The sequence below is a fragment of the Vespula vulgaris genome, chromosome 25 (assembly GCF_905475345.1).
Source record: "Vespula vulgaris chromosome 25, iyVesVulg1.1, whole genome shotgun sequence".
Classification (NCBI taxonomy): domain Eukaryota; kingdom Metazoa; phylum Arthropoda; class Insecta; order Hymenoptera; family Vespidae; genus Vespula; species Vespula vulgaris.
The window spans coordinates 2,307,027-2,331,385 of NC_066610.1; the positions used below are offsets into that span (position 1 = coordinate 2,307,027).

Below are 24,359 nucleotides of genomic sequence, written 5' to 3' on the forward strand. Positions count from 1 at the left end.
CGGCCCTCCTTTTATAATCATTTACGCAAAGAATGAGTACGGACGTAATTTTTGAACGATTCCGATAAACAAGATCTCATTTTAAAGGTAAAAGTTTATTTAAGTTAAAGCACTTTTCTTTTTCGAATCTTTCGAAAAGTTTTTACTCTCATTGAAAATAGTTTACGTGTGAAAACAAAGCTTTTTTAAAAATTCGAGAAATCCGTGTCTCTTTTTTCGAAAACAAAACCTCGTCCATTAAAATCCTTTAAAAATTACGTTTGGAATTACATTGTTGGCGTAAACATTGTTTTTTAACGTTCTTTAATTTTTTGTGAACAAAAAGTTTCGTACCGTGGTGCTCAATAAATTTTTCGGCAAAAGAGAAGCAGCATCTAACCTTAATACTAATTGTCCTGTAAATGCTGAATGGTATGTTTTTTATTTTTTGTACAGTAAATAATATCTTTTTTTTTATTCGTGTACGATAAATATTGAAATGTAAAGATTGATATTTCGAAGTATTACAAACATAAAATATTTCATCATTTTTTACGCAGAGAAGATGCAGAAATTTGTATCGAATTTTCGACAAACGAATCTATGGTAAAAATAAACAAATACGTTCAATCGTAGATACCAATAGATCTTAGAAATAATTTTACAATTATTTAAATAATGTATACGTTTATAAGAAGTTTATAGCGACTAAATAAAAGTAACGTTGAAACGATAGTAGATTCGTTTAAAAATAACAAAGCTCGTAATACAGGATAAACAAAAAGTAATCTTTGTTTGAAATATCAATACTTCAACATTTTGAACTCGTGGCTTTCGATTACGTGTAATGCAAATAAAAATGATCTTTATCTTTTTCTTATATAAATTAATTATTAACGTGTTCGAATCGTATACATCATACTATATATATATGTGTGTGTGTATATACACACACACACACACACACACATATATATGTGAGAAAAGTTCGTTAAATTTAAATAGTTAGAAGTCTAAATTAATTTCAATTGTTATCTCTTTTCAAGAGGTAACATTAATAAAATAATCTTCTTTATCGACATTCGAGTTTGTACCGACCGATAATCTCTCGTATTTTTATCGACAGTAGATTTTCGATTAGTCTTAAGTGGTCCGTCTCGACAGATGGCATTGCTTTCGACGTCGATAACGTAACTTACAAAATTTTTATTAAACAATATTTTCCTTCTTTAAAGTAACAAATAACATGATAAATCGATTGTAATTTAAACGAACGATTACAAGCTCATTGAATATAAATATAAACCATCGTCTTATAACCCGTGCAATTAAAAAATGAAATATCTAAATTAATTCAAAAATGTATTTCCCTATAAAGAATACTTGATACAATCATTCCATCTTATATTTCTCGATAATATAATTAATATGATTGTACAGGCTCATCGTTCGATTAACGGGACACAAAGTATACAGGGAAATTGAAATAAGAAAAAAAAGAAACAAAAAACAAAACAAAAGATAAATAAAAATAAAAAAAAGCGTGAAACTGAGAATCGTCGTGAACGATGTTTAGAATTAATAATGATAAGGGTGTGGACACTAAAAGGAAGGGCGTCCATCGATGATGTAGACTTTTTGGAGGAGTGTAGAATATCTATCCTCATCGATATGAACGAAAAGAGGAAGAGAAAAGTAACGTTTGGAAAGAAAGAGAGAGAGAGAAAGAGAGAGACAGAGGTAAAGAAGATTTTGAGCGTAGGAGGAGGTTGAACGAGGAGGAGAAGAAGGAGAAGGTGAGGAGGAGGAGGTGAAGAGGAGGAGAGTAAAGATTTTGGCACCCTGCTGTGCCTCCTAATTGCCTCGCCTTCCTTGCTTCGAATCCTCTGCGTCTTCAGCACGCCCTTGAACCCTCTCGTGGCTCCACGTAAGGCCCTAAAAGCCTACCAACCTCCTTCTTCTCCTCCTCCTCTTTTTCTTCTTCTTCTTCTTTCTCCTCTTTCTCCTCTTTTTCCTCCTCCACCCTCTCTCTCTTTCTTTTTCTCTTTCTCTTTCTCTTTCTCTTTCTCTTTCTCTTTCTCTTTCTTCTCTTTTACGTCCAGGACGCTGAATAAGCAACATCATCTATCACACTGCGCGAAACGATATATTTGTTTTTACTGGTTCTCTTTAATTATTTACAAGCAGCCTCTGGGCGGAGCGGTCCTCTCTTTCTCATTTGTAGAAATTTTCTTTCCCGTCGCAGGACGAATCCTTCCCCTTTTTACAATTCGACCCAATTTTCCGCATTTTTTCTTTCTCTCTTCGAGGAATAAGAAAAACGAAAGAAAACAAAGAAAAGAAAAAGTAGACAATGAGTTCATTAGGCCCCTCCCCGTTAGAACGAATTTCCTCTTTCCTCTTTTATTTTTTTACAGTTCGATTGGATAAACCGCGTTGGATACTTTCCAAAAAAAAAGAAAAGAAAAAAAGAAGAAATTATTTCAGCAAAGTCGAATCTCGGGAAAGAAGAGAAAAGAAAATTCGTTCGTATTTCGGAACGATGATACACATCATTTAACCCTCTCCCTAATTTTCCTTTTTCTTTTTTTGCCATACGTGGAATGTCCGCGATGGTATTCATGATGAAACGCGATCTTGGTATTGGAACCACCATATAATGACTAGGAAGTCTGGAGGCGTGGTAATGAGGGCTGGCCTGGGGCCTTACTCTCTCTTTCTCGCTGTTTCTTTTTCTCTCGAAGAGAGTCCCTCTTTCGTGAACTTCTTTTTCGTTTTTCCTCTTTCTCCATTTCCCTTTCTCGGTGTCTATCTCCTATCTCTCTTTCTCTGTTCGTCGGGTGATCGTGAGCCGCGGGGCCCACAGGAGAATCGTTCTGGGACCGTCTTTTCTAGCCGGTCTAGCTGGGTGATAAATTACGGTCGAGATATCGGCACCTCCTCCTGTCTATTCGCCAAGGTATATAACGCAACGTTTCTTCCTTCCAAACGTGCTCCTCTTCGAAAGGTTCGAAAGAACCCACCAACAACACAACCACCAGCATCACCACCCTCTCCCTCACCCTCACCCTCTCTTCCACTGTCTCACTCGACTTTCTTTCGTATTCGTATTCTCTTTCTCTCTCTCTCTCTCTCTCTGTTTCACTTTGTCTTCTTTGGCATTCTCATCTCTTGAACTATAGAGAGAAAGAAAGAGAAAGAGAGAGAGAGAGAGAGAGAGAGAAAGAGACTCGATAGTTCGTTCGAGATAACGATCTCAAAGATAATCGATCTTCCTATTGCGAATCGTCGCGATACTTTCTCTATTGTCCCAAGAAACTTGGAGTTCCTTAAACGTCAGCCAGTTTCGAATATGTTAGATCGATCAAGAGCAAGCTCGTTTACCCGAAGAAATAATACCAATGATTAATTAACGTATTCTCCGACTCGACTTTTCCTCCGTTCAGACGAAAACAGAGAGGAGACGGAAGAGTCTCTCCAAATTATCTTTTGTCAACTGTACGATGTAAATTTTTCAAAAAAGAAAGAGTGAGAGATAAAGGCTGAGAGATATCTATGGTATTATGCGTGAAATGAAGAGTTTCGTTTTAGAAACAAAGCTAGTTCGCCGAGCTTTGTGTTTTGCTCTTTTCCTTTTTTTTTTTCTTTCTTTCTTTTTTTTTCACAACAGAAGGAAAGAGTCGAGCATTCTTTTAAGATAGAGAGGAGCTTGCTTGTTCGCTTGTTCGCTCGCTTGCTCGCTTTGCTCGCTCGCGAGTTGCTCGAATTTGGAACAAGGCCGATCTAATGCGCGGACAATGTTAACTGATGAGCGGAGGCGGACCCGTGTAAGAACAATGCCGAGCGAGGAAAACAGAAGAGAAAAAACAATCGGTCCCCATTAGCATCTACCTGGATCCTCCTGGACTCTTTCTTTCTTTCTTTCTTTCTCTTTCTTTCTCTTTCTCTCTGTCGCCAGAACGTCGCTGTGCAAACGTGCTGTACCACCAGCCGTTTACCAGAGTCCCTTCGACCGATCCTCCTTGTTTTCGAGATGGAACAACGGCAAATAACTTTGTTCCAGCAATTTGAGCGATCGTTCGGAAACGATAAAATGGTCTTTATCTCTATTCTCGTATCTTCGAGAGAATGTATACCACCCTGGAGAAAACGATTTTGTTCTAGTTCCATCGGGATAGTTTCCTTTACTATTTCGTAATGTCTCGGTTCTAGTTTTATTTACTACAATATTCCATTATTCTTTAAGAGAATTGCGGTCAGTTTCTTGGAGTATTCTCTCTCTCTTTCGTTTTCTTTCTTTCTTTTTCTTTCTCTATCTTTCTTTACACCAGGTTGCCTAACTTCTGGCGCCTCTGAAACTAAATATATAGTTTTGACAGCAGGTGGACCAGTATATTCTCGGCCGTTTGAAAAGGGCCATAGATCAGTTTACCAAAAATTTCTCTTTCTTTCGTTTAAAAGGATCTACAGCCGGGGAAAGGACCAATCCACCTAAGGTGATCCCCGTTCGATCGAGTTTAAAACGTTTTCACGCCGTTTTCACGAGTCAGAAGAAATCCTTCCTATTGTTTGCGAATAAGAAGAAAAATCTGTTGGTTTCTTTTGTTTGAAACCGAACCGTGCTTCGAACAAACGAATTATCCTAAATATTCCAAATATTCCAAAGGGATTATTGATTCAATCTGTAATAAATCGATTAATCGTCTGATCAGGTGCGATTTTGAGCAGGAGTCTTTACACCTGTTCGGATCGTTTCTCTCTCTCTCTCTCTCTTTTTCTCTGCAGGGGGGAGGGCTTTGCTTTGAGAAGAGGCGTCGAAACTTTTTATCTATCTTAAACGTCATGCCGTGACTTTGCTATATCCATAAAAAAAAAAGAAAGAAAGAAAGAAAGAAACGTAAGACAAGCGCTTTAGATGGTTGTTCAACGTGAATCGTTTTAGGGACCCTCTTAGCGTGACGTTACATCGTCTAATGCCAAAACAGATGGGCGTGGATCTATCCCCTCAGCAAACGATAATTATATAAAATTAATCGTTATGAATTGTACGATAACAATAAGAAAAAAAGAAAGAAACGATAATCGATAAAATGTACAAGTAAGTAAACCAGTCTCTAATGTTTTTAGGTATCAATGCAACCACACGCGGATGGATACTTAGGCGGATGCAAAGATTTGGTGTTCGTGGATCGAGGTGTAGGTTAAAAATGATCGTATCGAAGATAGCTATCAAAGAAAGAGAGAAAGAAAGAGAGAATGTGTGAGGAAAGCAAAAAGAAGAAAAAGAAGAAGAAGAAGAAGAAGGTAAAGGTGTCCTCCGGGGTTCAACGATAAGTAAGTATCCTAAGATTGTTAAAAGATAAGAGGAGTAGCGCGTAGATCATGTACCACGATCAAGATCGTGACCAGATAGGGCCACTTGCGTTTTGTTCTTTCGGTGATGAGAGCAAGAATCAGATAATGCCCTTTGCTACGACCAAGTTGAATATTTTGAGAGAGAGAGAGAGACTGATAAAGTTTGTGGTACCGGAAAGCTCGAAACTCACAGGTTTTGGGCTTAGGTACCTGTTGTCAGAATCAGGTAAAACAGTATTATCCAGCTTGCTATCTCCTCTTCTCCTTTCCCCTTTCTCTTTTCTTTCGCCTCACGCGTCCGCGTGAAAAATGGATCCTCGAGGGGTCACGAAGCGCGGATACAGTTAGAACGACGCGAGGAAAACCGGAATAGACGAAAATTTACACGTCTCGACTTCGAAAGCAGGAACAGCAGCAACGACCACCGATAACTACCGACTAACAACAAGCGGTTGGTTAACACAACACCCTCGAAAAGACCCGCGAGAACCTTTAGATTTTCACGCTTTATTAACGGGCACAATTTCGTAAACACGTTGCAACCACACCGCAAACATATGTATATATATATATAGAGAGAGAGAGAGAGAGGTAGCATGTTAAAAAAAATAAAAAGGAAGAAAAAAAATATCGAGAGGGAGCAAAAGTTGTGAAAAAGAAACAAGAAATACACGACTCTTTTAAAAGAGATCGACGTGAAAAGATCTACAGACGCAGAAAGCAGATCGATCAATCTCTCTCTCTCTCTCCCTCTTTCTCTTTCTTTCTGTCGATTTTGTTTTCTCAAAAGCGTCACCGAGTAGCCGTAAACTTATACGCAATGCAGATTCCGCACGATCTTTTGGAATGATCTAGTTTAAACAAAGAAAAAAAAGAAAGAAGAAACAAAAAATGGGGAAGAAAATAAGAGAGAGAGAGAGAGAGAGAGAGAGAGAGAGAGAGAGAGAGAGAGAGAAATATAGATCTTTTCGATCTTTGGTTTAACTTTATGGACCAATCTCTACAAGAGAGATCAGATGTCGTGCGCGCGCGTAAGAGAGAGAGAGAGAGAGAGAGAGAGAGAGAGAGAGAGAGAGAGAGAGAGAGAAAAGAGGAAAAGAAATCGGTAACCGATCGTGCAAGATACATAAATGCATCGACAAGACTACCTAACAGTGGCTACTCTCCCTCATGTGAATTTTTTTTTTCTCCGTACCTTTTCGTCTTTTGCATTTCGTCCTCTATCTCTCTCTCTCTCTCTTTCTCTCTTTATCTATCTTAGGTGGTTACTTTTATCCGATCGCCTTCGATGCAGAGTGTCCTCCTCTTATCGCCAGCTTCTACATTGTTCGAGGAACATGATCGAGACGAAAAAAAAAGAGAAAGAAAGAAAGAAAGAAAGAAAGAAAGAAAGAAAGAAAAGGATTGAGAAAGAGAAGAAGAGAGAAAGAGCATACATTATTCAAGAGCGTTAATTCGCATATTACGTGCGTCTCGTTCCTTTTTGGATCGGTTCCCCTATCGTCTGCATCGTATCGACGTTGACACTTTTACGTAAGTGTCGTTTGATCGACCTCGATTTATTGTCAAAAAGTAAGTTCTATCCAATCTTCGATTCTTCGATTCTTCGATTCTTCGTTCGATTCGTTCGAATACAATCATGATATTAACGAGCAACATTTTTTAAACACGTTGCAACCTCATATATATATATATATATATATATATATATATATATATAAACATGTAAAAAAAAAGAAGAAAGAAAAAGAGGAAGCTATTGGTCGAGTCATTTATAGAAATCGTAAATTTTTATGTGAATGGAGAGACGTGAAAGGTAAGCAAAAAAAAAGAAAGAAAGAAAGACCCATGGTGTACGTATTAAAGGAAGCAGGCTATTAATAAACGGATGGATAATGTTATTCGAAGGCACACTTCGTTTCTCATTATCGACTTTTAGGACATCATTATGTTCCATTGGAAAATTAGTTTTCTTAGATAGAAAAACGGAAAAGAGAAGGATGATGTTACCATAAAGATGGACACCCTTGGAGGTAATATAAGTGAAATTTTCACTGAATACAGAAGAAGTAGTTTGAAAATATTATGGTTTTGGACCGTACAGACGATAATACTCGATCTCTTCTTCTTTCGAGTTGTATTTTCGACAAAACCACCCTGCTATGGGGATCGGTATTCGGTATAGGAGGGTTTTACCGTACGTACGAGAATACAATGCTTCGAGGTAAGCGATTCTCCTTGAAAACGAAAGAAAGAAAGAAAGAAAGAAAAAGAGAGAGAGAGAGAGAGGTAGACAGGTATTGTGGTTTGACTCGTTGGAAAGCCGTGAAGCCCGTGTGTCAGAGGGACAAATTTCAGCCATAAGCGCGCAAATAAAGGATAAAGGCCGCCAAATTAGCGGCCAGTGAAAGCGACATAAATCAAAATATTAGAAAACAGCCGCGCGAATGGTTCGGCTAGCTAGCCGGATGAAGGATTTATGGGGTTGCTTCACGTTTCTATGCGTAGTTGCATTCACCTACTAGTGTATCTCTCTCTTTCTCTTTCTCTATGTGTGTGCGCGCATAGCACGTGTGTATAGTTCTCCAACGCAGCATTGCATTCCGGAGCGCGGATCAGTGCGACTTTTGTTTAAAACATGATCTATCGGCTTAAATACCTCGAGTGAACGATTTACGAGCATAGGGGTGGTGGAGGCGGCGGTGGATGGGGTGAAAAAGGGGAGGAGGTGGTCGCGAGGTGTTCGTGGTTGGTTCTACGGGATGATTGGGTAAGGGTGAGGGGAAAAAGAGCGAAGGGCTGTCGCGAGGGTGGATCTCTTTTCCAGGTTTCGCAGAAGCTGCGCTTGCAGGTGGACTCTCACGCTTTTGTACAACGATTTCCAGTTCTCCTCTCTTCGTTTCAATCCCACCTCTCTTCTCTCCTTCGCTATTCACCCCTCTATTCTACCCCTCACCCAGTCTTCCTCTCAAATACTTCCATTTTCGACACGCTTTCCGATATTATACCTATGTCGTTCGACCACTCGAGTCTTCGAACGCGGTTGATAGTTCGCGACACTAAACGCACCTGTGTGAACATATCTTAGGTTATGTTAATGCATTTCTCGGGATTGCATGCTACCGTAACGCTACCGACAAATTTATTATTCATGAGAACGGCCTTTACCCCTCTACAAGTGATAATTACTTATTATTATTATTATTATTATTATTATTACTACTACCACTACTACTATATACAATGCATACTCTTTTGAATAAAGAAGCACGATGAACGAACGAGGGACCGTTTCTTTCTTTCTTTTTCTTTTTTTTTTGTTTTTGGTATTCTGTTTCTCTCTTTTTTCTTTCTTTTTTTTCTTTCTTTTTCTTGGAAAAGATCCATGATCAGAGCGATCAGATAGACGTGCGGTGTTATCGCGAACCGATATGGCAGGGCAACCTTTAAAAGAAGATCGAAAAGTTAGCGGGGGTTTTTCATTTTGTTCTTTTTTTTTCTTTTTCTTTTTCTTTCTTTCTTCTTCTTCTTCTTCTTCTTTCGAAGCGAGTCTTTCCTCTGGAACGCACTTTAGATGGATACGTCGATAGATCGAGCGATTTCTTGGAGGCAGAGGAGATCGCCCGAACACAAAGGAAGACCATACGTCGAAAGATCGCACTGTAGATTTCAAGCATAGGTTGGTATAAGCGTAACCACGGAAATAATATGTATATGCTAATAATATGTCTCTCTTATACTATTTCTCATTATCGAAATAAACGATTCGTTTCTAAAGAAAGCAAAGGAAAAAAAAGGAGAAAGAAAAAGAAATAATAAAAATCATCGTAAATCATCGAGCCCGTCTTTCTCGTCTCGTTTCGTTCCGGCCTTCTTTCGGGGATTTAGATGTCAAACGCGCGTATCCATTGGCAAAAAGAAAGAGAAAGAAAAAGAAAAAAAAACAGGCGAATATAAGTACAGGGTGGAGAGATGGAAAAAGAAAAAAAGAAATCACTTCCACGTTAAACTTCCTGAGGGTGGTGGTACAGGGAGGGGGTGCATTGGTCCACGTGACCTCTTATTGTGTCAGGACGGCTCTAATGATTCGTTCTGATCCGGTAGAACGGTGGAACCCTTCACGAGATTTTGTCCGGGAAACGTTTCCACTGTTAGTTTCTATCAGCAGCCCTACTTTAACACTCCTTGCCTCGTGCCACGAAGAATGACTCCAAGGGATGACTCGATTCGCTGAGAGAGAGAGAGAGAGAGAGAGGGAGGGAGAGAGTAAATGGCTTGGTAATACGATCCAGGGTGAGTTAGACCGGAAACTATTCGAAGCAACGACCAAGAAACGTCCCCTCCCACTCTTCCACCCTATCATCCTTAATTTATAGTTCGACAAGTGACGCAGCGTGTCTCTGAATAGACCTCAAAGATCCTTGGATCATTCGGAGGATGATCTTCGTGGATAGTTCATTCCTCCTTTCGCAAAATTCAATGAAGTTTCGAGGACATCTGCCGTGCCTTTTATTTCTTCTTCTTCTTTTCCTTTTTCTTCCTTTTATTTTTATTTATTTGTTTATTTTTCCTTTTTTATTCTATTTTCCATTTGTCGTGTTTGGCCTCAGGCTCTTCGATGTCTTTCCTCGTGATAAACCTTTGACTGGTTCAACATGTACAAAAGGAAGGATTTTCGAAGGGTATTCCTTTAAAGGAGAATTTTATTACCTATATATATATATCTATGTACCTACGTACGTATCTATCACGTCGCTTATATATCGCTTATATTCGATTCGATTGAAAAACCATGGTCAGAAAAATATTATAAAAGTAATGACCTTTTAAGAAGTGAAGGGAAAGTTCAGGTTGTATAAAAAATCTATTCTCCCTTTGGGGTCGTATTCACGTTGACTAACTCGAGGGAGATCCGTGAAAAGGATTGATTTCACGCGTGATGATTTTTTACTTGTTAAACGACGAGGATCCGACGGACCGATCGCAATGCCTTTTCTCTCTCTCTCTCTCTCTTTTTTGTGAACGCTCGCGCGCACGGGAGAGAAGAAGAAAAATCCTATTTGGGCCCGTCGAGCATTCCGAGGGACGTCACGAAGAATGGGCCTCGTTTATCAGCCGACCAGCTCGCTTCCTTGTAATAAATTATTTAATTAGTACGATGTTTAATCAAAATCTCTCTCCGATACGTCCTATTGAAGAAATACAAGAATAAGAAGAAGAATAAGAAGAAGAAGAAGAAGAAAGAAACAAGGAAAAAGAGAAAAAAGAATGAAAGAATCTCGGAGAAAAAAGTCGATACATTGCGCAATCAGGAAAAACTATTTCGAGAGAACTGAGTGAGAGAAAGAGAGAGGAGAGAAACAGGGGGTGGATTTTTCAGAAAAAGAAAAAGGAGAAAAAAAAGGAAAGAATAAAGTTCAAATATGAGAGTGGGAGTGGAAAGGTGCGGCGAATCGAGCGTTGTTGAAGAACGGAATATATCGGGGGAAGGATAATGCATTGGGGTCCAGACAGGCCTTGTTTATAATGGGTTGAACAAGGGTGCTAGAAGCCAGTGGGGGCTCGGGCCCCCCTAAGGTGCGGTCTCATGGGGCCCGATAGGGACCGGCGGTGTTAACCGGCGGGCAGTCTTACTGCGCTCGGTGTTTACTCATGAGCCGCGCGTGGTATTTAGGGATAACAAGAGGGCCACTTCATCATCCGTACGAACGACGACCTCACGATCCCTCCCTCCCACCCTCCCATTCTCTCTCTCTCTTTCTTTCATCAGCAACCGGCTCAGAACCCTATCCATATTCCTATCAAAAGTTCTCCGAACTTTGTCGTCTATGCGAACGAAAAGAGATCGATAGGTCAAAATCGATATACCTTTATCTCTTCTGTCTCTTCCTCCTCCTCCTCCTCCTCCTACACTCCCAGCTTAGTTCACACCATTTATTAGATTCTTTCCTGGTATCGCCGGAGGTGTCCCTTTTATGGTAATATCGCGTTTACGCGTTGACAGTCGTCCGAGCTACCGAAGCGGTCAGGGAAAGTATGCAAATCCGGTATAGTCAAAGATTGAATTTCATTTGGTGCGGCCGTCAGGCCGAAGGGGTCACTTCTCTGTCGTCGACCTCGCGACAGAACGCGCGAGATAATCTTTCGACACCCGGCATACGACGAAGACTACGAAGAGGACCTTTCGACGTTTTACCTTTCCTGTCTTCCATATGCATTAACTCGAGAAAGGCCATGAGAAAGAGCGAGCGAGAGAGAGAGAGAGAGAGAGAGAGAGAGAGAGAGAGTTGAAGAAAAAGACGACAAAGCATCTACTCTTATCTATCTTTCAAATTCTTCGCGCGAGTCACTTCTTCCGTTTAGAACTCGATCGATCGCATCGATCGCAACCGAGGATATCTTTATGCATAAAGATAGAAAGAGAGAGAAAGAATCGTTGACCCACGGTTCAAGTCGATACTCTTCCGGTATAAATTGTTACCGGACGAAGGGCCGAAAAGTAAAAGTCAGTTGACCTCCCTAATGGAAAGTCACTTTCTGACGGATGTAATAACTTTTCGAAACGTCGATCTTTATCCACGGTTAAAACCTCTCTACCCGTATTAACGGTTGCGGATTTCTTTTTAAACGTTGTAGTAGGGAACTCTCGCGACGTTTAGTCGTTGAACGATCGAAATCTATATCGTATCGATCGGGTTCATGAATTTCCTTCGGGTTCGACGTTTTAAAAAAAACTGGCATAATTTTTCCATTTACTCTTTGTCATTGATGGGTCCGACGTTGATATCGAACACTGATAATCGAATTGCCTGATTTTGAATCTGTTTTTCCTTCTGTATTTCGACATGGTCAACCAACCTACTACTACTACGCTAATAAGAACCAATGTCGCAGTACCTTGTAAACTAAAACACGACCGCACCAGTCGAAAACAAAATGGGATCCTTCACGTTTCCAATCTTACAAAAGATTCCGCACCTTTTGCATTCTTTCACTAGATATACCATCCGAGATTAGCTATTAGAACTCGACCTCGATGCGTTTCCCTTTTTGTTTTTATTTTTTACGTTTCTTATCGAACATTCATCGACGTAAGACATTTGTTAAATTTCCTTTTGCGTGGAGACAGCGTTGTTACGCGTTCTTGCTTTTTCGAATGTTCACGCTCGTTAACATAACGAAAAATTGCTTTCGATCAGATCGGATCGGTCGATTCGTCAAGCAAAAAAAGAAAAGAAAAAGAAAAAGAAATCGTTCGATCCTTTCTCTTTAAAAGACGACGACGACGACGACGACGACGACGACGACGACGAGGAGAAGTCGACATCTCGATGTCAGATATTGCGCGAGCTATTTCTCACCGATTTTTATTAATACCTACCTAAGCCGAAAGAAAGAAAAAAAGAAAAAAGAGAAAGAGAGAGAGAAACACTCGAGAGAAGATGGAAGAAAGAGGTAGGGGCAAATTAGGGTGACGTGCCCGTTCACTCGTCGATCTCTTCGACCCTTCCCTTCAAAAAGGAGATGACTATCGTTTTGTCCTCGAACCGGACTACCGTTGCGCTACCGTCGGCTATATCCCTTAACTGCCACGAAACTCATGAATTCGACGCTAATTTATCGTCGAGAAGAACTACTTCTTCTTTTCTATATCTCCTCTTTTCAAGTATCCGGAATGACGAGCAAGAAATAGAATATCGAGAATATTAAATAGCATTGGGAACCGTGTAAATAGATCAAAGTATTATTCATATATTTTTTTTTTTATTTTGGAGAATAGCTGCTGAGGAGTAGGCAAGAGGGAAAGGTGAAGGGGTGGACAGGGTGGAGGTCATAAGTCCTCAAATTGATCACCACTAAGGATAAATTGCATTTGGAAATGTAATACGGGGTTAAAGTAGGTAACACACGTTATGGTGTGTATATATATATACACACACACACACGATGAATTCGCTCGTGATTCCCTTTAGGGCGAACGCATCCAACGCGAATCCAACGGACTTGGCGTCGGGGCCGCAGCAACCAGCATCACACACAACGGGGGATAATAACCAATTATTTTCGAGTATATAATTAGAAAATTACGGAGTCAGTCTTCTACCGACGTACCACAGGATGTGATCCCTTCTTTCGTCCTTATCCTTTCTCTCTCTTTCTCTCTCTCTCTGCGCTTTCTTCTTCTTCTTCTTCTTCTGCTCCTGTCTTCCGTCTCCTCTCGATCTCAACATCCTTTCTTCTTATTTCTTATTCTTATTCTTATTCTTATTCTTATTCTTATTCTTATTCTCTTCCTTCGCTATAGAAAGTCTCCTTCGTGTGGCGTCAGAATTGAGATACAGATACCACGACGCAAAGTATGGAGAGAGAAAGAGAGAGATGTGGATGTTCTTTCTTCTCTCTCTCTCGTCCTGCTCTTCTTCCTTCTTCTTTTTCTTCGATGCACGATTTTCTTCTTCTTCTTCTTCTTGTTCTTCTTCTTCTTCTACCTCTACCAATACCGCTTCCTCTTCATCGTCCAAGAGCAGCGCGTGTAGGTGAGGGTGTAGAGGAGGGCCGACCTTATGGCCCTGGGCTACCGGGCTTCGTACCCAACTTGCTTCTTGTATACACGGTGTCTCGAATTCGAAATATATCTTCAAATTAGTATCGCGCGTTTTAATAAACTTTCAAAGAGAAAATAAAAAGATGGCGAGCGATTTATCGAACCGCTCGTTTTTCAGAAAGATACGTTCGCACGATGATTCGATTTAATCTTTAACGCGTTAACCTTTGAGATCTGATTCGTTCGTAAAGCGGAAAGATCGGTGACGGATATTATCGTCCATCGACGATATTAGTCCCAGTTTGATTATGACGTTTCTATTACGAACGATCAAAGATCATGTATAATGGACGCCCTATATACCGAACGAGGGCCATGCATAGGGACTCGTGACGGCGTTAAATTATTAATCCTAAATTCTTTCGCCGCCATAACTCTCGACGGGTGATTCGTCTCGAATTAGTTCCTATTAGGCCGGTAGCCTCGCGCCAAGGCTAATTCTTGAAGCAGTAGAGACCATCCCCCTCCTCCTCTGCTTCAACCCCGTTCACCCTAGTCCCCTTCCCCCTTTAACTTTATGTAGACACGATGCACTTGCAAATTGAAGAACTACTATGTCCTCTCGGACGATATCTTTCGAGAGGAGGGCGAACCTCACGAGAAGAAGGTAACAGGCAAATCGTGAACCATCGACCAAACTGGTTATTAGGATCGTTTACGTAACCGAAAGAATCGTCGCACGATTACGATTTAATCCGACCGAAAGAGTTTCAAGAGGATTCAGGATGAGGACGAGGAAAGATGCTAGCTCGTTATCGGGAGATAATCGATCGAATCTTTATCGATTACGTTATATCTATCTCGAAATAGAGGATCCAAAGGAAAATGAAAGTTTCGACGATTCTTAAGAACGTTGTCTTAATCGAGCTAAAGTAAACTCTGATAGACCAATTGTTCTAATAATGACGACGACGACGACGAAGAGATTGGAGAAAGTACAAAGTAAGAGTAGAAATGTAAAAGATAGCCTCCTTCCTTTCTTCGAATTATTTAGAGAAGCTTTATCTCCAAGTACTTACGATCGATCGATCGATCGAACCAAAGAACGATCCGTCGTAAGCTTAACACACACGGATAGTATCCTACTAGCATCCACTCTTGGAGTGTTCGAGAGCAACCCTATACCTGATCGTGATACCCCGCGGACTAATGCCGATAATTGCATTTTGCAGTTCGTGAATTCCTTCTTTCCTTCCTCGTCCGTTAACTCTACGTCTTCCTTTTTCAACTTCTACTCGTACTTTTAGCCCGATTCTCGTATCTAGCTGAGAGAGAGAGAGAGAGAGAGAGAGAGAGGGAGAGAAGATGGAGGAAAAGGAGTCCCTGCTACTGTGAGCGCTATCGGCGGCGTTTCGTTCTTTGTACGAACGACCAATGCCGTTCTCGATGATTCTCAGATACCAAAAGACCTTTCACCAATTTCTATTTAACACCGACTCGGTTAAAAAGGGAATACGTTGACTCTCTTATTCGATCATTGTTTCTTTAAAACCGTTAAACACTTGCTGCTATCTTTAACGTCGTAACATCGATTCATGCTCGAGTTGTTATCGCTAAACTGTAACTGTTGTTTCTAAAGAGTTTTCGAGTAGAGAGGAGGATAACGGTAATGAAAATTTTCACAAATCCATCGATTATCTTTACTTTTCTCTCCCTCTCTCTTTCTTTTACGCGGAAGTATCAAGTTGGAATAGTGAGTGAGAAACGTTTATCGACGTTTATGCCTCCAAGTATTGCGAGGTGCATTCTAAAGCACGGAGATCGAGACTTTTATACTGGCTCGTATACTTGTATCTAACTTGTGTAACACGGACACGGCGTCATAAATACGCGGCTGGACATCGAGGGCACAAGTGGTTCTCAGTTTCTCTCTCTCTCTCTCTCTCTCTCCTACTTCTTCTTTGTGTACAGAAGTATACATACAAGCTCGAACATAGGAGCGTACAACGTATATATAAGTGTATATATATCGAAGAAGAAGGAAGCCGATCTTAGATCGTACTTTTCAAAGTTTCGATCATCGATCTGGGCCCCTAAGGGATATCTCCGAGACGTCCGGACCTTCGGACGTTAAAACGAACACGAGTGAAAGAGGAAGGAAGGAAAAGAAGGAAGAAAGACCCCCCTATTTCACCCCATACCTCGTTCCACCTCACCCTTCCACCTTCCCTCTTCACGTCTCCGAAAACTTTCGGCGAGATAACGATCGAAGAGCTGAAATATGCACCACGCCAATTTGCCGATCAAAATTATTATTAAGAGGTACCTGTGCCGTAGAAGGTAGCACGAGGTAGACCGAAGAAGCGATCGAACAGGCGCACCCTAACACACCACGGTCGTACCTCCTTCTCTCCTTTTGCACCGTCAGCCTATAATATTCGATGTGCGAAAATCGGAAAGACTGTAAAGTAAGACGGACGAAGAGAGAAGAGAGAGAGATAGATAGAGAAAAAGAGAGAGGAGAGAGAGAGAGAGAGAAGTACTCCTTGAAATGGACTCTAAAGTCGGATAGAAGAAGGAGTAAGAGGAGAAAAGTGAGGGTGAGAGAGAAAAGGAGAGAGAGAGAGGCGATCTATACCTCTTATGAAATATATATCGTAAAGACTGAGCGAGCGAGTGAGTAAGAAAGAAAAAGAAAGAATAAGAAAGAGAGAGAGAGAGAGAGAGACGAAGAAGAAGAAGAAGAGAGAAAGGGGAGGTTAAGCCTGTAATCACGAGATTGCCAGAAGCTACTGCAGCTGATTGTTATCTTGTATCTACACCCACCACTTTATCGCCGGCCATCTTATTACCCTCGACATATTGACGTCACGCACGTATACGAACGAAGAATTCCCTCCTAACGTCTCCTCTCTCTCTCTCTCTATCTCTCTATCTTTCTTCTCCACTCTCTCTTTTCGTCGCTTTATTCTTCGTAGGAAAGAGCAGGAGCAGCAGCAACAGCAGCAACAGCAGCAACATCGTCTCGTCGCCGTTCCTACAACGATCGTAAAAGCTGACCGCCGTTGGCCATCGAGATGCACCCTTCTTTGGACCTCTCACCCCCTCACCTCCTCAAAACCTTCCCCCCTTTTCACGTCCGTCCCCACGTCATCGGCCGATTATCATTATTCGTGATTACTCCTGTCGTCGCCGGTAGCGTCCAACCAGAATGCGACGAGTAGGTACTGGTACATCGATTTCTATGTATTTAAACGTTATCGTAAAAGGAGATTCGAGAACGGGAGTTTAACGAAGGTGAGGAAAGGGAGGTAAGGGTTAACGCGTATGCATTAAGCAAAAGCGTCACACGTTTCCACCGCGAACCGAAACGTCGTCAAAGTTTCTCGCGAAACCTAGGACACCGAGGGCTTCGAATAGTTTCGCGCTTTAGGCAGGCGCAAACCACGAGAGAAAGAGATAGATAGATAGATAGAGAGAGAGAGAGAGAGAGAGAGAGAGAGAGAGAGAGAGAGAAACGGCGGTCGATTTCAAACGCAAATTCGGCTAAGGCCTGAGGTTTCTCACCCGTGAATCCCGCAGTGAGTTTCCTTCTCTTTCCAACGCGTTAGCTCTCTTCTATCTATCCTTCTCTTGCCCGATGATAGTTGTGGTTCGCAAAGTTAGCTTCGGATAACTAAGCCTGAACTGGACCTTCTCTATCTCTACCTCTCTATCTCTCGTCTGTTATAATCTAATCCTAGTTCAGTCTAAACTATTCCCCTTGCTTTCTCCCGAGCAAAGTCGGATCGATCGAAAACGTCTACCCCTGTGATAATAAATATCTCTTTATTTAAACACGGGATCGAAAATAGCGTTACATATAAATTCCTTCGAAACAATTTTTCGTTTGCTTTTATTGCACGATTCTTGAGAATCGACGTCATCATCGCGATGCCGCACCTATCCGTGATCGAATCGTACGGGATTTGCCGTTCGCGATCGTCGAAATTCGGCTCACGGAGTCTACGGCAGTAAATAAAGCATTGTCCTCCGTAATACCCCTCTACCTCCTTCAGCCTCTCTCAGACCATCTCCAACCTCCGCCACCTCCTCCACCTCCACTGCTTCTACCCACCACCATCGTCGCTATCACTCTTTCGCCATGTTTCGTACGTTGACATATTTCTTTTACGGTCTTTGAGTATTTTCAAATACACACGCGACGCATACATTTCCATCGTACAGTAACACGTAGAACGTAGTTACGCCTGTCGATTGATTTTCTTCGGGAAAGCCGCTAACGTGCCGCTATGCGAAAGCGTCTCGAATATCTTCGAACGTTTCCTAAAGACGTTTTCTAGAAATACGCCGGCAAACGATATATACCTAAGTGCTATGTAAGTAAGTACTTAGGTGTATCGTAGAAATGATGTGAGTAAAGACAGTGGAATACGTGACGTTGAAGATAATTCCGATCGATGATCCTTCGGCGAATGTTGTAAGAACTGAATAGAAGAAAGAAGGAAAAAGAAAAGTCAAAGCAAAAGAATAGAAGAGGGAAAAGAAAAAGAAGAACAAATTAAGATGGATGAAGATGAAAGAAAGATAATCTTCCAAGAAAAAAACAATCAAGTTGCATTATCTGGCAAGCTCGAAGCTTAGGTATCTTTGATCGTAGAAGAAAGAGTACGATATCTCGTCGTTGGATGGCAGCACGCTCTACCTTCGCAACCTCCCCTCCAACCGAAAGAAAAAGAAATCAAATTGCGAGAGTGGGGGAGTCAATGAAGCAAGTTTAACCCCCTTTTTCTGGAACCGTGAGCCGCACGCTGCTGCCATCTGAGCAAGACATTTTCCAACTACACTCTCCTTTTTCACGATGTATATCACATTCTCCTACTTCTTCTTCACCTTCCTCCCCACTATCAAATCCCCCTCCAATCCCCCACCATTCGGAACTCTCGGGTTTCCCCTCTCTTTCCACCACTCCCACCCTTCTGTCTTTTCCTTTTTTCTTTTCTCTCTCTCTCTCTCTCTCTCTCTCTCTCTCTTTCTCTCTGTGCGTGTCTATCTCTTTTCTTCTGCTTCTATAACATCGAGTTCGCGGGTATATCTACTCTTCTACCGATAGGGAAAAAGCCATAGCCCACCATAAAATCCCTCATAGCGTATTTCGTATTAAAATATTAAAATATTCATTCCCGACATAAAAGCGGTCAAATTACGTCTGTTAGCATTCCCCATTCGCTTCGTCTCTCTCTCTCTCTCTCTCTCTCTCTCTGTCTCTCTATTCTTTATTTTTTTTTCTTTTTCTTTTATTTCTTTTTTTTTTACAGTCTCCATGACCTACGACACGTTCCGAATTTTTGATCGTTTCAGGATGAAACGAGCGAGACGTTCGGCCCTGTTGGAATATATTTTTCTTACTTTCGAGGTTCAGGGTCGATGCAGACGTTTGCGTTCAAGGTAACAGCAAAGTTTCTAATGTTTTCCACAAATGTTTTCACACTCCACTCCTTTACCCCCTCCATGGTAGAACGGAGAAACAAGTTGCATCCGTGCTGCGTTAACTCTCCCTCTCCCTTCGGTCCTCTCCCCCTCCTCCCCACGCCATGGTTTCCTCCTACCCTAGAATAGAATCGAGAAAGGGGCGCCTAAATTATGCGCGCAAACGTTCAGGTAGTAAAAGTGTTTCCTACGTGCCCGTAGAAGTGAACCGTTGACGTTAGTTTTCTTACCGAGTTTCAACCCCTCTTAACTATAGAGAGAGAGAGAGAGAAAGAGAAAATGAAATATCTACCGGACTACCTGTCCGATCCTAAACAAATATTTCGTAGAATTATTCGAACCAATTTGAGTAAATGAAGCCAAAAACTTATTTCAAAAATTGGGTATCGCGAAGCGTCACCGGAGATCAGAGATGCGGGTGACGCACTTTCGCTTTCTAAAACCGATGCGGGGATAATACGTCTTCGTTCGGGGTATTTTTCTTTTTTTTTCTTTCTTTTTTACTTTTTATTCTTCATAGAGAAAGTTTATGAGTACGTTTATACGAGGTTTTGAGAAAGTTATCGAAATAGTCTGTACGTCGGAAATGTTCGTTCAAAAATCGATGAGAGATTTATGAAATGTACGATACTTTAACGTAGCATTAGAAAAGTGAAATAAAGATTATTAGGGAGAGTACTTAACGTTTAGCAGTGTATAGCGACCGGCCATTAAAACCTCGCGTCCTTTGCCGTGAACGAACCATGTTCTAGGGGATTGGCTTTGAACGATTATTCCTGCTTTATCTCGTTGCGCATGTACGCGCGCGCGTGCGCAACGTCGAAAACGTTATCGTTTAAGTTCTGTTTTATATCTTGGACGAGTAAAGCGTCGAATGCTCGTAGAGCGTCACTAGCATTTTAAGTAGTGCCATTCATAATCCGTCAGCTTTGGCCCGATACATATGTAAAGACGATTCTATTATTGCTTCTTATTTATGATTTCCTTCTATTCGAATGGCAGTTATGGCAACGCGCCACGCGGCCAACTGTAACGAACGCGAATTTATGTCCCCGTGTCTTTTCTCTATCGGTAGCTCATACGTCACGTGATACAACGAAAGAAAAATGCGACCGAGGAGAACTACTTGCTTCTGTTCGTTTTCTTTACCCTTATCCTCTCTCTCTCTCTCTCTCTCTCTTTCTCTCTTTCGCTCCCTTTTAATAAAGTTTGCAAATCTGTTCGATCCTCATCTCGTGCGGCATGCTTTTCACGCGTAGTTTGCACGAAGGAGGAAAGCCAGGAGGAGAGCCTCGTGACCCACTAACGTTAACGCCAACTGTTGCATTTCAAGAAGGAAGAACGACGCTTCTAGCGTCTCTCTTCGAATAGTCCTTCCGACCAAGACGACCAAGTGGCAAAAAAAAAAAAAAGACGAGAGAGAAAAGAAAGAAGAAATAAAGAAACAGAAAAAAATACGAAAACAAATTTCTCTCTCGCAATAAAAAAAAAAAAAAAAAAAAGAGAGAGAGAGGAAAAAGAAAACAGAAAGGACCAGGGGGTTGAGAGAGAGAAAAAAAGGGGATTAGCAAAGATCGACTTTGTCTCGTAGTAGAAAACACAGGTGCGAAGATAGAAAAGCCAGCTGGGTGGCTGTGCTGTGCCGTATGAAAGGGGCGCCAGTGAACGACGGCGGTGGCGGTGGTGGCGGCGGCGGCGGCGGGATAGCGAAGAGAAGGGTGAGGGGAGGGGGAGGGAACGGCGCACGATGATCTAACTCACCCCTCCTCAGGGGTCGCTGGCACGTACTGCATAATGCTGCTACCTGTGGCTCTCATTTAAATGTACTAAACCTCGCGCTGCTGTCCTCCCCCTCCCCTTTCGCTCTTCCGTTCTCTCCTCTCTCTCTCTCTCTCTCTCTCTCTCTCTCTCTCTCTCTCTCTCTCTCTCTTTCTTTCTCTCTTTCTCTCTCTCTCTCTCTCTCTCTTTGTTCCCCTTCTTCGCTATCCATCTTTCTCTCTCGGCGTCAGTCGGTCCGCGACTGTACCAACGAAACAGCCTTTTTTCGCTGTTTTTCTTTCTCTCCTTTGATTATTTTGATTATTGTTATTATTGTTATTATGATTATTTGGTCCCATCGATTTCTATTAACAGGTTCTTCTCCGAGGCCGAGACGGACGGTCCACTTTTCAGGGGACTTACGACTGGCCCATTTTTCTCGATTGTTAATCATCGCGAACGAAGGGTAACTGAGGAAGCAAGGAAGTACTCGTCTATTTACCTGTTGCGGAACATCGGAATCGGTAATAGAAATTCGGCGGACAACCGAGAAGCTCCGATATCGATAAGACGGATCTCTGGTTGTAGCGAATATTCTGCCTATATATATATATATACCTGTTGCATTACGGCTAAAACCAGAAGAAAAATCGTAAGTACGGGTGCGTGCAGGTTGTGACATCTTGCTTGAAACTTAGCCGGGTCCTTTTCGCGGATAATTACTTTGGACTTAGACGGGGGGTGTGGGTGTAGGTAGGAGAAAGAGGAGGAGGAGGAGGAGGAGGGGGAGGAGAAGGGGGTAAATTAGTACCTGTTGCTCGGAGGATTCTTCAGATCGTTGTCGAGTAAAGAAAAGGAGGATGATAGTGTTGAGTGGGGGGAGGAAGGAAGAAAGGTAGAGTAGGTAGAGTAGGTAGAGTGGGAGGGAGGGAAGGTTAGTCCATCGCAAGAAAAGGAAAAAAAGAAAAGGTAGAAGAAGAAGAAGAAGAAGAAGAAGAAGAAGCAGAGAAAAAGAAAAGAAAAGAATAGAAAAAAAGCAGAGGAAAAGTGTGGAAAAGATGCGACCGAGGAGGATAAAGGAGCACGTAGCGCTGCAAGGAATAAAGAGAAGAAGAGAAAGAGAGAGCGAGAGAGAGAGAGAGAGAGAGAAGCTCCTGGACGTGGAGTCTTTGCTGCCGGCAGGAGCAACGGCGCGCGAAGAAGCTCTCGGTCGGTCGTGTAGTAGCTCGAAGAGAGGTAAAAGCGTAGAGAGAAACGGAGAGCGAGAGGGAGAGAGAGATGGAGCGAGAGAGAAGGAGGAGGTGGGTGGAGGGGAAAAAGGACTGGCGCCTAGGGTGCCTCGCCTGTTCCGTAGGCGCGGTCAGATTAGGTGCCGCCTGACGGTGACGTACGTCGACGGCCACCTTGCCAGGTTAACCAATGGTAAGAGAGAACGGAGAGAAGAGTGGGAAACGGCAGGACGGTGGCGCGCATGACGAACCTCCACCAACCGCTCCGGGAGCCTCGGGAACCTCGGGCGAGCTACGAGGCGAGGCAGTCAGTCGCTCTCAGCTACGACATGCATAACGCATGAGAGAGCCCGAGCGAGATCTTTCTACGACCCGTCTCTCCGCACACACGCTCTCTTTCTTTCTTTCTTTCTTTCTCTTTCTCTCTCTCTCTCTCTACCGTCTCTCTCTCTTTCTCTCTCTCACATTCTTTCTCTCTCTCTTACACACTCTCTTTCCATCGTTACTACTCGTTACTACTCACTCTCTCACGCATACGATCATTCCTCGACCAACAACAACGCAAACGTTCCTTGGCGTTTGCTATCTCACTCGCACCAATCTTTCTCCCACGACTCCCACGTACGATCAACCGAGTACTACGACGATTACTACGACGACGACTACGACGACGACGACGACGACGACTACGACGACTACGACGACGACGACGACCACGACTACGAGGACTACGACTTGGACGAGGACGAGGAGAGGACTACACGGGTACGACACAGAAAGGAGTACGACACGCGCGAGAGTACGACCGGCACCGAGAGAGAGGAGAGAGAGTCTCGCGAGTCGGAAAACGCTGTTAACGCTGTTACCGTCGTCGTCCTCGGTTACGAGAGGTACGATCCGTAACCGTACCCTACCGCAGTTACTCTTCTCACCGTCGCGTCGTTACGTTCTACCGTTCCGCAATATCGACGAGAGTGTGTAAAACGTCGTCGTTGTTTGTTATCGTTCGTCAACGTTCGGTCAACTGTGATCATCGACGACTTCTCTCTTTTTCTTTTCAAATGGTACATAAGTTTCCGCGAGTTCCGAACGAAGGCATGAGTGATATCGGGTGATTCGCCCGAGATTAATAATAACGCGAGTGCTGTCATCGTTCGAGGAAGATATACGACTTGTGTGCTACGAGATCCTGTGACACCTCTACGATAAGAAAAAACGAAGAGGAGAAAGGAAGAGATATTATATCGAAGGGAGAAGATACTGTTTTCCTCGCGAAAGTAACCGGGTACGCTCGGAATGATGCGGCTCGTTCGGGATTTCTTACGTTTTCGCGAACGGTGGACCGGTGCGAGCGGTCGCTAATAATAATAATAATAACGATAATAATAATAATAATAATAATAATAATAACAATAATATTATTAATAATATTAATATTAATATTAATAATAATAGTAACGATAATAATAACGGTAATAATAAAAATAATAACGGTAGTAACGATAATAATAAAAATAGTAATAACACTAAAGATAGCGAACATCGTCGTCATCGCCGTCGATAGAAAGGATTACGTCTCCGGAAGGGAAGAGATCGAGTCGTTTTTCTTCGAAGGGGGTGGAGAAAGAGAGACGGAGAGAGAGAGAGAGGAGAGTGAGAGTAAGAGTGAAAGAGTGATACGACGAAAAGAGGAAAAGACGAGAAGAAGAAGAAGAAGAAGAAGAAGAAGAAGAACAGGAGGAAGAGGAAGAGGAAGAGGAGATACAGAGAGAGAAAGAAAGAGAGAGAGAGAGAAAGAGAGAGGAAAGATAGGTGCTCGCAAAATTCGCCGGTACGAAAGGTAGGACCGGCGGCGAGCGTTCGAAGGACCTCTCGACGAGGGGAAGTAGATGGCCGCTACCACGTACATGCCGGTTAGTAGCGCAGTGTCGGCCGAGCTGGATGGTGGTTCGGGTACAACAATCGGGATGAACATCGCCGTGGGTGGCTATTCCTCGGGCTCG

At 42.4% G+C, this 24,359-nt stretch overlaps 1 protein-coding gene and 1 long non-coding RNA gene across 5 annotated transcripts in view; both read left to right on the forward strand.

The window, feature by feature from the left end:
- Window positions 1–28: 28 nt before the first annotated feature.
- On the forward strand, window positions 29–20,877 carry LOC127072384 (uncharacterized). Of its 2 annotated transcripts, XR_007785384.1 has the most exons (4): window positions 29–411; window positions 5,107–5,313; window positions 19,198–19,327; window positions 20,629–20,877. It is a non-coding gene; the product is annotated as an uncharacterized LOC127072384 (long non-coding RNA). The 2 variants fall into 2 exon arrangements; XR_007785383.1 differs by having other exon boundaries at window positions 39–411; window positions 19,198–20,877.
- Window positions 20,878–22,071: 1,194 nt separating this feature from the next.
- The window catches only part of LOC127072360 (POU domain protein CF1A), a 29,470-nt gene continuing 27,182 nt past the window's right edge, over window positions 22,072–24,359 (forward strand). For all 3 annotated transcript variants that reach the window (XM_051012762.1, XM_051012763.1, XM_051012764.1), the window contains exon 1: window positions 22,072–24,359. This exon is cut by the window's right edge and continues 3,461 nt beyond it. In XM_051012762.1, coding sequence (XP_050868719.1) covers window positions 24,246–24,359 — 114 coding nt within the window. In that variant the 5' untranslated portion in view covers window positions 22,072–24,245.